We start from the raw sequence: 13,403 nt of genomic DNA, 5'->3' as shown, positions 1-13,403 counted from the left end.
GCCAATCTCAGGGCCACACACACAGCCTGCTATGGAAGGACTGGAGCTGCTCGAACGACTAATCCAGTATACACGCTACACCTGGCATGTCCATTGATAGGGCTTGTACAGTACTTGTGCAGCTTAATTAGGTGGGTAGATGTGATGGATCCCTGATACCTCGGCTGGGCACCTCCGCCAGACCCGTGTCTCCTGTTCTACAAACGCATCTGCAGCCGGCAGACTCGCCATAACCAGCCCTTAACCCCCCCAATCACGAGGCAAACCACACAGATGTTGAGGGTTCAACATGCAGAGCATAAATGGTTTATTAAGTACAGAACATACTCTTTTAAACAAACACAGTTAGGGACACTCCCCTTAACCTTGTCATAGAGGGGGTAGGGGACAAGAAAGAATGGGAACTCGACACTTGTACATTCAAACAAACTACAGTTGAAACACATAAAGGGGTGTATGATAAGCAGGCAGCCCCTCCTCACACATCTCTTGCTGGGATGTGCCTCCACACCATTTGTCTACGTGCCATGACCTAACATAATTAACCACTTCAATACCAGGCACTTAGACACCTTCCCGCCCAGGCCAATTTTCAGCTTTCAGCGCTGTCGCAACTTGAATGACAATTGCGCGGTCATGCTACACTGTACCCAAACACATTTTTTATCATTTTGTTCCCACAAATAAAGCTTTCTTTTGGTGGTATTTGATCACCTCAGCGGTTTTTATTTTATTTTTTGCGCAACAAATAAAAGACCGAAAATTAAAAAAAAGTTTTTGTTTCTGTTAAAATTTTTTGTAAATAAGTACGTTTTCTTCTTCAATGACGAGCACTGAGATGGCTGCGCTGATGGGCACTGATGAGGTGGCACTGATGATGGGCACTGATAGGCGGCACTGGTATGCGGCACTGATGGGCACTCATAGGCAGCACTGATGGGCACTCGTAGGTGGCATTGATTGGTACTTATGGGTGGCACTGATGGGTACTTATGGGTGGCACTGATGGGCACTGATAGGTGGGCACTGACAGGTGGCACTGATGACACTGATTGGTGACACTGATAAAACTGGTGGCATTGCTGGGCAGAACTGAAACATAATGGTGCCAATCAGTGCCCATTTGTGGGCACTAATTGGCATAGATTGGGCACATGTGGATGGCCATGAGGTACATACCTGGCCATCCACAGGTTGCCCCTTCCCTGGTGGTCCTAGTGGCGATCCCTAGTGGTCCAGTGTGGTCATCTGAGGGGGGACCCCCCCCATCAGGAGAGCCACCGATCGGCTCTCCTCTACTCGTGTCTGTGAGACACGAGTGAGGAAACGCCAATCAACGGCTCTTCCTATTGACATCGTGATCAGCCGTGATTGGACACGGCTGATCACGTGGTAAAGAGCCTCCCCCGGAGGCTCTTTACCAAGATCGGTGTAGCGGTGTGTCAGACTGACACACCGTTCCACCGTTCGCTGCGATGCGCGGCGGCATGTTATCCCGCTGGACGTCATATGACGCCCAGTCAGGATAACTGAACCACCGCCCGGCCGTCAATCTGCTATAGGCCGGGTGGGAAGTGGTTAAACACAATAACAAGAGGGGGAGGATGGGGGAGAAGAAATTAAACGTATATAGAGACAGAATTACATTATCCCAATGCCATTTTGTCCCCAGGTCTCTCGATCTCTGCTGGGCCATAGTCTGTGGGTAGGAGGCCACCCCACAGCCCCCTCCAAAACACAGTGACAGTGGGTTCTGTCACAGTAGTTTTATAGATCACTCAGGATTGTGAGGCACACAAGGGTGGGTCAAGCCACCTGTTCCGCATGGACTGACTGGACGAGCCTACTGCACACACACCTATTGGTGTCCTGACTTGGCGTATCCACATCTGACCGGATGTCTAGCGTCTAGCTGTCACTCGACATAGACCTGACGCAACACCACAAGGACACCTCAAGGACTTGCCTACACGCTGACCGCAGTGCCCATGAGGGAAGACTATTTACATACCATCTTTATCTCAGTCAATACCATGAAGTGGTGAAAGCCCTTGGGCAACCCCCCTCTTCTCTCTTCCTTGATAAAACTCCTCAGTCGAGCTCCCAGTGATATATGTCATACCCTTCAACATTGGACTGCGAAGTTCACTAAGGCGTATTAAGTATACCATACTGACAGCTACCTTCATATATGTTTGGACTGAACTATCCTACGTAGATTGAGAGACCCTCTCTTCTTATGTTGTACGGACACTGGTAAATCTAGAGCTCAGTCAATGGTTACATGCTGACTTATGTATCCCGCATAACCGGTCTACGATTCCCTACCCTTGTGCGCCTCACAATCCTGAGTGATCTATATACTTACCCACCTAATTAATCTACACAAGTACTGCACAAGCCCCATCAATGGAATGCCAGGTGTAGGGTGTATACTGGACTAGTCATTCCAGCAGCTTCAGTCCTTCCATTGCAAGCTATGAGTGTGTGTGTGGCCCTGAGATTGGCGCCATATTGTGACAACGTTGTCATTTTTTTTGTATGTGTTTTTATCTGGGTGTACTGGGGGAACGTCTCCACTACAATGGTGCTATCCAACCTATAGTGGAGTAATCTCATTGTTGATTTTTCAATAAAGTTTTTCTAATTTTTGATACACTGTGGTTGATCCTCATAACTGCTATCTCTTTGGAGACATCTCTGTCTCAGCACTGTTTTTTATGCACTGCTTCTAAATAGCTTTGGGAGGTATTTTCATCTAGGACTCCTCCCCAACCCTGACTTCAGGACCAGCCTGGAAATCTACCACATCAGGGAGTCTGACATTGCAGTTCAGGTGCATGGGGTGGTCCAAAGAGGGAACCCATTTGTCCCACAATGCCAGAATGTTGAGTTGCAACAGTCTGCAGTGAAACAGGTAGTACGGTATATTCTTGAAGGATGCTACTATCAGGCATGAATCGTGGGCTGACCATGGGACAGAAGGACCCGAGTATGTGAGTAGAGGAACAAAAATTTGTCGTGGGGCAAAGAGATCCTGAGGAGGGCTGATCAATCACAGACCCAGGTACTCTAATCAGCGAGTCCGTTCCAGTGACTACTTTTGAAGGTTGGCAATTCCCTGCAGGGTCTGCATTAGTTGCTGGACACTGCTGACAGGGATTGGGAGGACTGGTCTTAACAGGAGATGGTCCGACTATCCCACAACATGTAACCCATCTGCGTAGAGCAGAACTAGGACCTACTTGACCTCACCTATACTTCCAACATTATACAATATTTCAAGAGAAAGGTAAGGAATCCATCCAAGCAATGATAGGGAATGGATATCCTAACAAGGTGTATTTCCATATGGGAAAATTACCCCCCCCCTCCCCCCCAAGGATACAGATAGCAGCAGGGAGGAGGAGAGAGCCGGGAAGAGGTACGGGGTGTGCCCTACCCCTCCTGTCTGTACAAAGCAGTTAACACAGGATCGCTCTCTGAACAAACTGTACAGGGGTTTGATATATAGACAGGTGGGAGAGGAGCTGGGGTGGGGGGAAAAGCACACAGCCCATTCCTCCGGGTCTTCTCTTCGCTGCTGTTACTACTCCTGTAGTGATGAGGGATGTGGTGGGATGAGAGAATTTGTGATGGAAGGGGGGGGGGGGGGGCCCGTTGGAGCCTGCTAAAACGCATGGTAGCGCACGCTTTTAAAGAACAGCAACACAGTATAGTCTATATTTTCTTTCACATCCATGATCAAAAGAATACGCTTAATGCTCTCCCCACACCAGTGTTAAATCAAACTCACCAAATATGATAGACCTTACTCTACATTCAGGTCTAAAACTGCTCTACCGCCTTTATGGTGTTTGGTCATTTAGATCTTTCACCGGAGTAAGCCTTGTTCTTATAAACCGCACCATATATTAAAAATAAATATCTACATTAAATCCTATATGACAGTATACTGTATAAACATATCAATGGAACAACTCATATGCATATAAATACATATACAGGTAGTCCCCGGCTTACAAACAAGGTTCTGTAGGTTTGTTCTTAAAGTGATTGTAAAGTCTTGTTTTTTGCTTTGTTTTTTTTTAAATACCAGACATGTTATACTTACCACCTCTGTGCAGTTGGTTTTGCACAGAGCAGCCCGGATCTTCCTCTTCTCGGGTCCCTCTATGGTGCTCCTGGCCCCTCCCTCCTATCGAATGCCTCCCTAGTCAGCAGCTTCCTATGGTGGCACTGGAGCCGAGTCAAAGCTCAGAGTGTCCATTCAGACACGGAGCCTCGACCCAGCCCCTGATTGGCTGAATGACTGATACACAGCCACAGGAGTCAATGGCGCCGCTGCTTTGTCTCAGCCAATCAGGAGGAGTGTCCCAGATGGCGTGGACATCGCTGGAGAGACATGGAGTTCATGTAAGTAATTAGGGGGGTACTGGATTGGCTGCTACACACAAAAGGTTTTTTTTTTTATCTTAATGCATAGAATAAAAAATCTTCTGCCTTTACAACTCCTTTAAGTTGAATTTGTATGCAAGTTGGAACAGGTACAAATTTTAAGTGGAACGCTGGCCAAAACATCATCATTTTTAAGTTTTTTGGATAGCATAGGGCAGAGGTTATCACCCCTGTAACATTTGTTTTTCTGTCTGTGCTCCTGTTCATTAGATTTGACCTCACTTTCTGTCCCTGTGACAATTGAATTTCGAAAATTTCAGGTTGTTGTGGAAACAGGGCTTGTGAGAAATCTTTAGTGAAGACACTTTTTTCCCCCATGATAACTCTTATGCCCTGTACACACGGTCGGACATTGATCGGACATTCCGACAACAAAATCCATGGATTTTTTCCGACGGATGTTGGCTCAAACTTATCTTGCATACACACGGTCACACAAAGTTGGTGGAAAATCCGATCGTTCTGAACGCGGTGACGTAAAACACGTACGTCGGGACTATAAACGGGGCAGTAGCCAATAGCTTTCGTCTCTTAATTTATTCTGAGCACGCGTGGCACTTTGTGTCGGATTTGTGTACACACGATCGGAACTTCCGACAACGGATTTTGTTGTCGGAAAATTTTATAGCAAGCTCTCAAACTTTGTGTGTCAGAAATTCCGATGGAAAATGTGCGATGGAGCCTACACACGGTCGGAATTTCCGACAACAAGGTCCTATCACACATTTTCCATCGGAAAATCCGACCGTGTGTACGAGGCATTACAGGATTTAATTTCCCTTCCTATGGGTAGATTTCCACTCACGTTCTGTTGTCTCCCTCCGTTTGTAAGTAGGAGTTGTTTGTAAGTCAGATGCCTGTACATACAGTCGTGCTTAAAAGTTAGCATACCCTGGCAGAAATCGTGACATTTCGGCATTAACCACTTAAGGCCTGAGCTAGCTGCTGCCATAACCCCAACATTAGCGTCAAAGTACCAACAGACGGATACAGCGATTTGCGTGAAGTGTTCAATATTGAAAATTATGATGGATCATGCCAAAAAACTGTCTTTTGTTTAAGGATAGCAATCGCATGAAGCCCTTAATTATCACATAGTTTTTTTAATCATTTTTAAATCATAACAGAAATCACCTAAACGGCTCTGATGAAAAATTTACATACCCTGGAATGTTTGGCCTTGGTACAGACACAGAAGGTGGCACACACAGTTTAAAACGGCAATTAAAAAAGGTTAATTTCCCAAATTTGTGGCTTTTTAAACCACAATTAGTGTCTGTGTATAAATAGTCAATGTGTTTGTTAGCTCTCATATGGATACACTAAGCAGGCTAGACACTGAGCCATGAGGAGGTAGAAAAGAACTGTCAAAAGACCTGCGTAACAAGGTAATGAAACTTACAAAGATGGATAAAGGATTTAAAGAGATATAGGGTCAGTACTGTTTAACCACGTCAATACCAGGCACTTTCGCCCCTTCCTGCCCGGGACAATTTTCAGCTTTCAGCGCTGTTGCACTTTGAATGAGAATTGCGCGGTCATGCAACACTTTACCCAAACTAAATTTTTTTACCATTTACTTCCCACAAATAGAGCTTTCTTTTGGTGGTATTTGGTTACCTCTGGGGTTTTTATATTTTGCTGAACTAAAAAAGACCGACATTTTTGAAAAAAAAAAAAGTTTCTCTTAGTTTGCCATAAAATTTTGTTTTTTCCTTCACTGACGGGGGCTGATAAGGCAGCACTGATGGGCACCAATAGGCGGAACTGATGGGCAGCACTGACAGATGGCACTGATGGGCAGCATTGATGAAGTACTGACAGGTGTTACTGCTGGGCACTGGTTGGGACTGTGGTGGGCTCTGAGAGTCTTTGAGGAGGCACTGACTGGCAGCTCATGGGCACATCTGACAAGACCCCCAGATTGGCTCTCCCTTTCAGCGCGAACCAATGTATGCCATTTACCGGCACTTGCTGGTTCACACGGTGATCAGCTGTTATTGGTCACACCTGATCACGTGGTAAGAAGCCTCTGTCAGAGGCTCCTTCCACAATCGGAGATGCAGTGTGTCAGACTGACACGTTGTGATCGCCACGCTGCACGCTGGCATGTTATCCTGCTGGTTGTCATGACTCCCAGTCAGGATAAGAGAACCACTTCCCTGCCGTCAATCTGCTATAGGCCGGGCAGGAAGTGGTTAAACATTTATTAAGAAGTGGAAAATTAGGGGCTCTTTTGATACCAAGCCACGGTCAGGTAGACCAAGAAGGACTGCAGCCACAACTGGCGGAAGAACTGCTCAGGATACAAAGAAAAACCCACAGGTAACCGCAGGAGAAATACAGGCTGCTCTCCAAAAAGATGGTGTGGTTGTTTTTAAAGGAGCACAATTCAACGATACTTGAACAAAAAAGAGCTGCATGGTTGAGCTGCCAGAAGGAAGCCTTTACTGCGCCTATGCTACAAAAAAGCCAATGAGGCGTGTCAAGGTGTTGAGGTGCTGTTGGGCATATTGTAACCAGGCTTTTTTGTGGAACTTATACAGTAAAAGGCTTCTTTCTGGCAACTTGACCATGCAGCTCTTTTTTGTTCAAGTATCATCGTATTGTGCTCCTTAAAAGCAACCACACCATATTTTTCCAGAGCAGCCTGCATTTCTCCTTAGGTTACCTATGGGTTTTTCTTTGTAGCCCGAACAGTTCTTGTGGCAGTTGTGGCTGAAATCTTTCTTGATCTACCTGACCTTGGCTTGGTATCAAGAGATCCCCAAATTTTCCACTTCTTCTTAAGTGTTTGAACAGTACTGACTGGCATATTCAAGGCTTTGGATATCTTTTTATATCCTTTTCCACCTTTGTAAAGTTTCATTACCTTGTTACGCAGGTCTTTTGACTGTTCTTTTCTACCTCCTCATGGCTCAGTGTCAATTGGCATGATCAGTCATATTTTCATATTCATATTAATGCAAAAATTTCACAATTTATGCCAGGGTTTGCAAACTTTTGAGCACAACTGTATACCAATTAATTGATCACATATTAATCCTCTTTCCTTCCTAAACATGAATTTCATAAATAAAATAAATCGCTGCATATATGTACATAACACAAACTAAACAAAATTTTATGCGAAAAAAACAAAACAAAATAAACCAAACACACACACACACACACACACACACGCACCACACTGGTCCCCTTTTTTTTAGCGGCACTTTACCGTCATTTTAACCCTATTTGATAAAAGGGTTAAATGCGCGTGTATAGCGCCGCTGCCGAATCTCTTTGCAGGCGCTTCCGCAGCGGTGCCCATTTATTTTAATAGGCAGGAGCGGTGCGTACACCACTCCTTCACCGCTCCAAAGATGCTGCTTGCAGGATTTTTTTTTAACATACTGCCAGCGCAGCGTCACAGTTTGAAAGCACTCTGGATTTTAAACTGGGACTGCAGGGGGAAGTGTTTTTCAGGCACTTTACAGGCGCTATTTTTAGCCCAAAAGCCCCTGAAAACGCCCCAGTGTGAAAAGGGTTTTAGGCCTTTCAGTAATATTCTGGTTTCTTTTTGTTCTTCTCTTATTTACAAAAAGCAATAAAAAAAAAAAAAAAAAAAAAAAAAAAAAAAAAAAAAACTTACTTCATCATACAGGCTTCCATTGACATCTGCTCCATAAATTGGTGCCACAAAAGTTAAATTTTTCCAGTATTTACGTTCCAAATCTTCATAATCTAAGTATCTTGGAGTGCAGTACCTGGATATTTAAATAAAAAAAATATATGGAAGATAAAATTTCAAGCTAAATCAGATTGCTAAACATAACTACAGTATATGAGGAGACATCACACTAATAAATAGCATAAATGCACAAAACACACACACCAGCACCTTCCTTGCCCCCAACATAATCTAACCCTATACTCAGGTGCTTACCTAGCTCTACCAGAAACTGACAATTTCCCCTAGTGGTTATCTTCCAAAATCTTTTTTTCACAGTGCAAGCCACACCAACACAGTAAGTCTTAAATGGGGCGACACCCTTACACTAGAGTAAACACTGAAAGATACTGCTGCTGAATTAAAAACATTTTTTGTTTGCTTTTAAAGCTAAAATGTAGTTTTAAAAAAAATCTCTGTAATTTTAGCAAGCCAACTTACCTTTAATGAAGTATGTTCAATGTTTTGCAGGCAGCTGAATCCTGTAGAAATCATCTGTGCAGGGATCCTCTTCCTGTCTCTGAACCTTCAGTACCGTGGGAGTTAATAACCTCGGGTCCTCTGTGTAGCTGCTGTGAAAAAGTTCCCGATAAGGACTCATCACCTCCTCTATTTAGAACTTTTTTTTTGCATTTGTTGCATCGGACATTAGGCCGTATTCTGTTGGACAGGCTGCTGTACACACTGGCTGAATGTCGCCCGGTTTCTGTTGAACCGAACGATATTCCGCCCGCGTGTACCAGTCTTTACAGGCAGTGAAAGCAATGAAACCCCATTTCTCAAAGGAGGAGAAAGGGGAGGGTCCTCACCATTAGTTTTTTCACAGCAGGTCCAGCACTGGAAGCTCAGGAGCAGACTGAGGACAGGACATTGTTGCAGTGAAGATTGGTCCAAGATCCAGCTGCCTGTATAACACGAGACATCCTATATAAAACATTTAAGTTAGCTCTCTGGAGCCAAATTAAAACAAAAGAGCAACGCTAACCCCTCCTGGGTGTGGTAAATGCATAAGGTGTTGAAAATAAATATATAAAAAAAGATAGGCAGACACAACTCCTAATTAGTATTGCAATTCTTAGTGGCTATTTAAGACCCCTAAGACAGACCCAAGTTAAACTTTTGGTTTTCAAAATGATGGATGAAGAAAAAAAAAAATTAAACAGCATCTATAAGATTTACCTTAAATTCATGTCAAGTTACTTCTTGCACCGATAAAATATACACAACCTTCCTAAAATGTTATCAGAAACTTTACTCTTTTACCAAATAAACCTGACTTAAGTGTATTGGAAGAGTTAACTCCTTATTTCCTCAAGTTACAGCTAAGTTAATTTTGTCAAAGTTTTCGTCAGCTGCATTTTTATTTTTACAGTGATGAAAATGAAACAAAAAGTACAGCACATTTTAGTCCACTGACGAACACTATGAGGAAAATCAAATCTGTTTTCGTTAAAGAACCAAAATGTGAGGCAGGGACGTTTACCCTGGTGAACTAACTTCCGTTTTTTCACGGAGCTCTGCCTGCTTCCGCAATCTGCTCCCTGCAAGCAAGCGCATTTGACTGCACCGTGACGACTGCCAAAGACCAGAGAAAGCAGCACTGTGCATTACAGGCCAGTCAGACCTCCTGACAAGACAGACTGTCCCACTCCCAAGTCCCGACTCATGGAACGACTGTGCCGCCAAGCGCCTAGAGCAGATCGAGTGTGTACAGTAACAGTTGTGTAGTACATTACAAATTACAGTAGGCCTGAGGCCTCCCCTCACCACCATCCAGAGTACTGTGTGTGCATACAGGCCTCCTCTGACCACTGGCAGTGGCATCCAGGGCACTGTGGATTACATCCCTCAGACCACCATCCAGCACTGTGCAGCATAAGTATGCCCATGCTGTGTTGAAAATATCCCACTTTTCACCTTTGTGTCATTTTCTTTCTGCACGTTCTAAAAATTTGTGGCAACAAAAAAAAAAAAAAAAAATTCCTTCAAAAGACTCACCATGCCTCTTACAATACCTTGGGGTGGTCATTTTGTGGGCGTTTCTATTGTCATGGCACTCCAGAGCTGCCAAAAAGTGATAGTTAGGAATTTAGATACCCAATCTATGACCTTTAAAAGCCTGAAAAAATGGATTTTTGTACTCACCGTAAAATCCATTTCTCCGAGTTCATCGACGGACACAGCTCCTCCTTAATCTTGACCATTGGGTTATATCGCCTCTGCAGGAGTAAGACTAGGCAGAACAAAACACATGGCTACGCCCATTGGCAGTCAGTATATAACCCCCTTCCTGCTCTAGGTATTCAGTTTAGTAGCAAGCAGTAATAGAAGTATCAAAAACTCCATAGAGGGGTGGTTGCTGTGTCCGTACTCAGAGAAATAGATTTTACAAAAATCGAGTACAAAAATCCCATTTTCTCTTTCGTTTGCGCCTCCTTAATCTTGACCATTGGGACGTCCAAAAGCAGTGCCAAAGAAAAATGAGAGGTAGGCAAATAACCCAAGGCTAACCACAAGAGCGCTAACCAGGACGCAGGAGCCCAATCTGAAGAAAAAAAAAAAAAAAACACACACAAACACTCCTCAAGAGGGAACCATCCCTCTTTAAACAGCAGACTGCAAAACCTTGCAGCCAAAAGAAGCATCCGCAGATGCCAAAATATCTACTTTATACAATTTAGCGAAGGTATGAACTGATGACCAGGTGGCCGCCTTGCAAACCTGTGATATTGACGCTTGATGACGGAAGGCCCAAGAAGTACCAAGCGCCCGAGTAGAATGTGCCGAGACAGGGAAAGGAGGAACCCGACCCTTAATAGAATAGGCCTTAGTCACAGTCTGTCTGATCCATCTGAAGATGGTAGCCAAGGAAAGAGCCAGACCTTTCCTTGGTCCCTGTGTAACCAAAAAAAAGTGAGTCTGACCTCCAGAAGTGGCTGCCAGATATACCCCAAATCACATGAACCACATCTGAGGTATGCAAAGCAAATTCCTTGGGACGAGCCGGCATGGGACACAAGGACGGCGACACAATGTTCTCATTCAAATGGAAGTCAGACAACCTTGGGCAGAAATGATGGGCAAGGACGAAAAACTTTATCCCTATGGAGTACTAAATAGGGACAACAGGATTATGGAAAAAAATCTTGCGAGCCACAATTATCCAGTGCCTTAATGGAAATTCAACCAAACAGCTACCCGGCTGCAGGCGCAGATCACGTATTCATGACCGTGCGATAAATGATATATGAAAAAAATGCGCCGCGCCTAGGGATGTAACTGAATAACTGTAAATCTAAGTACAAATCATAGATAATAAAGCGTGCAAATCAAATAGAGCCTAAAGCTCTGATCACTTACTAAGATCACCTGCTGTGTGAATCCTAAAGCTCTGATCACTTACTAAGATCACCTGCTGTGTGAATCCTATGACCAAACACACTAAAAAATATCTAGTGCAATAAATCACAAAGTGCAATGTGCATAGAAAAACGTAATAAGATAAATATACAATCCACAGTGATTAAAATATAATCATTCCTAATAAGGTGTATATGCTAAAAAATGTTACACATATGTAGATCCACTGTGATTAAAATGAAAAAGAAAAAAATTAAATAAAACAATATATATATTCGTAAAACACAAACAGAGTAAATCAATCACATGCGTGGGCGAATTGAAACTATAATCGCCCTAATAAAGGTGTTCAAATCACATCCGTGAAAAAATCTTCCAATCCAGTAACATAAAGAGACCAAGTTCAAATAAAAGTCAGTGTAATGGTGATGGTTCAAAGAAAAAGTTCCAGTTTTGAATCAAACGTGCCCAAAGAAAAACATGCTGTGAAGTGCCTTGGTGACCCCCAATGTGATTGCGCTCACCTTGGAGCGTGTGACACAGGTTTTAATTGTGTCAATACACGCTTTTGGAGCCACCCCTGGGCTCAGTATTAGGTACAGCTGATTCCCACACTGGATTCTTTACGGCTCCACTCACATCAGACCATATAAAAGAAAAAGGCTAATATAGTATAATACCGTAGGATACTTTTATTAAAATCACATCCAATCCCCACATGGGGTACTCACATTTATAAGGTGCTCACGTGCACCAAACATAACATAGGAAAAAACGGCTGTGCGGCGTGCTGCGGGGTGTGAGAGCTCCACAACCCAGCTCTGTGCTGATCGCTCCGTCCTGGCCCCTCCCCTACGCGTCTTCGACACAGGGAGTCACGTGTCTTCATCAGGGGGATGACGGCGACACAATGTTCTCATTCAAATGGAAGTCAGACAACCTTGGGCAGAAATGATGGGCAAGGACGAAAAACTTTATCCCTATGGAGTACTAAATAGGGACAACAGGATAATGCCGTCAACTACAAAACACTGCGGGCAGAGTTAATAGCCACTAAGCATGCCACGTTCTGGGACAACGTAGGTAAGGGAATCTCCTGAATATACGCCGTGAATGAAGGTACGAACTAAAAAGAGTGAGTGGCTAGGGGTCGCTGAAAGAAGACTGCTAAGGCAGACACCCAGCCCTTGATGGCGCTCAAAGCCCCATTGAAGAACACCGAAGATCTGAGCCACAGAAAAGGATCGAGGATGAACGCCAATCGACTCACACCAAGAAATGTACGCTTTCCATGTACGATGGTATATCTTTTACTAGAAGTCGACTTCCTCACCTTCACCATAGTAGTTATCACTGATCCCGACAGACTTCTATCTCTCAATACCGGGCTTTCAATGGCTAGGCCATTAAAACCAGTAACTGTAAAGCAGGATGGAAGCTCAGCCCTCGGTACAACTGGTCCTCTCTGAGAGGTAGCTCCCAAGGGACCTTTACGGCCACCAGAATGAGCAGAAGACGTTCGCCTTTGGTCCTTCGCAGGCACCGCAGAAGAGGAAGGTGTTGGCCCTGCAGTGGCACTAGGACAACTGCGGCATCTACCAGAGGAACCCGCGAGATTGTCACGAGCCTCAGTTACTTGCTGTTGAACTGAACCTGCTGAAGAGGCTGACATTTGAGAAGAAAAACGACTACCCTGGTCAACATTCACTCCAGAGTCAGACCCAGGTAACCCAATTTCCTGGATGGGGCTAGAGGGGACCTTGAGTAGTTCGGCCGTCGCCTGAACCTTTATAAGAATTATACCCGCACAAGGAGACACAGGGCCCCCTGAAGTGGACAAACTCTGTCCCCCTTCTTTTGTACCCCCAAAAAG

The 13,403-nt window shown here is 44.3% G+C and overlaps 1 protein-coding gene across 2 annotated transcripts in view; it reads right to left on the bottom strand.

Annotated features, from left to right (window-relative positions):
* Positions 1-13,403, bottom strand: part of KDM4C (lysine demethylase 4C) — an 852,000-nt gene that overhangs the window by 742,803 nt on the left and 95,794 nt on the right. For both annotated transcript variants that reach the window (XM_073635205.1, XM_073635203.1), the window contains exon 4: positions 8,093-8,207. In XM_073635205.1, coding sequence (XP_073491306.1) covers positions 8,093-8,207 — 115 coding nt within the window. The remainder of the gene's footprint in view (positions 1-8,092; positions 8,208-13,403) is intronic.

This window comes from Aquarana catesbeiana, linkage group LG01, assembly GCF_042186555.1.
Source record: "Aquarana catesbeiana isolate 2022-GZ linkage group LG01, ASM4218655v1, whole genome shotgun sequence".
Lineage (NCBI taxonomy): Eukaryota > Metazoa > Chordata > Amphibia > Anura > Ranidae > Aquarana > Aquarana catesbeiana.
This window is presented reverse-complemented; position numbering and strand designations above follow the sequence as displayed.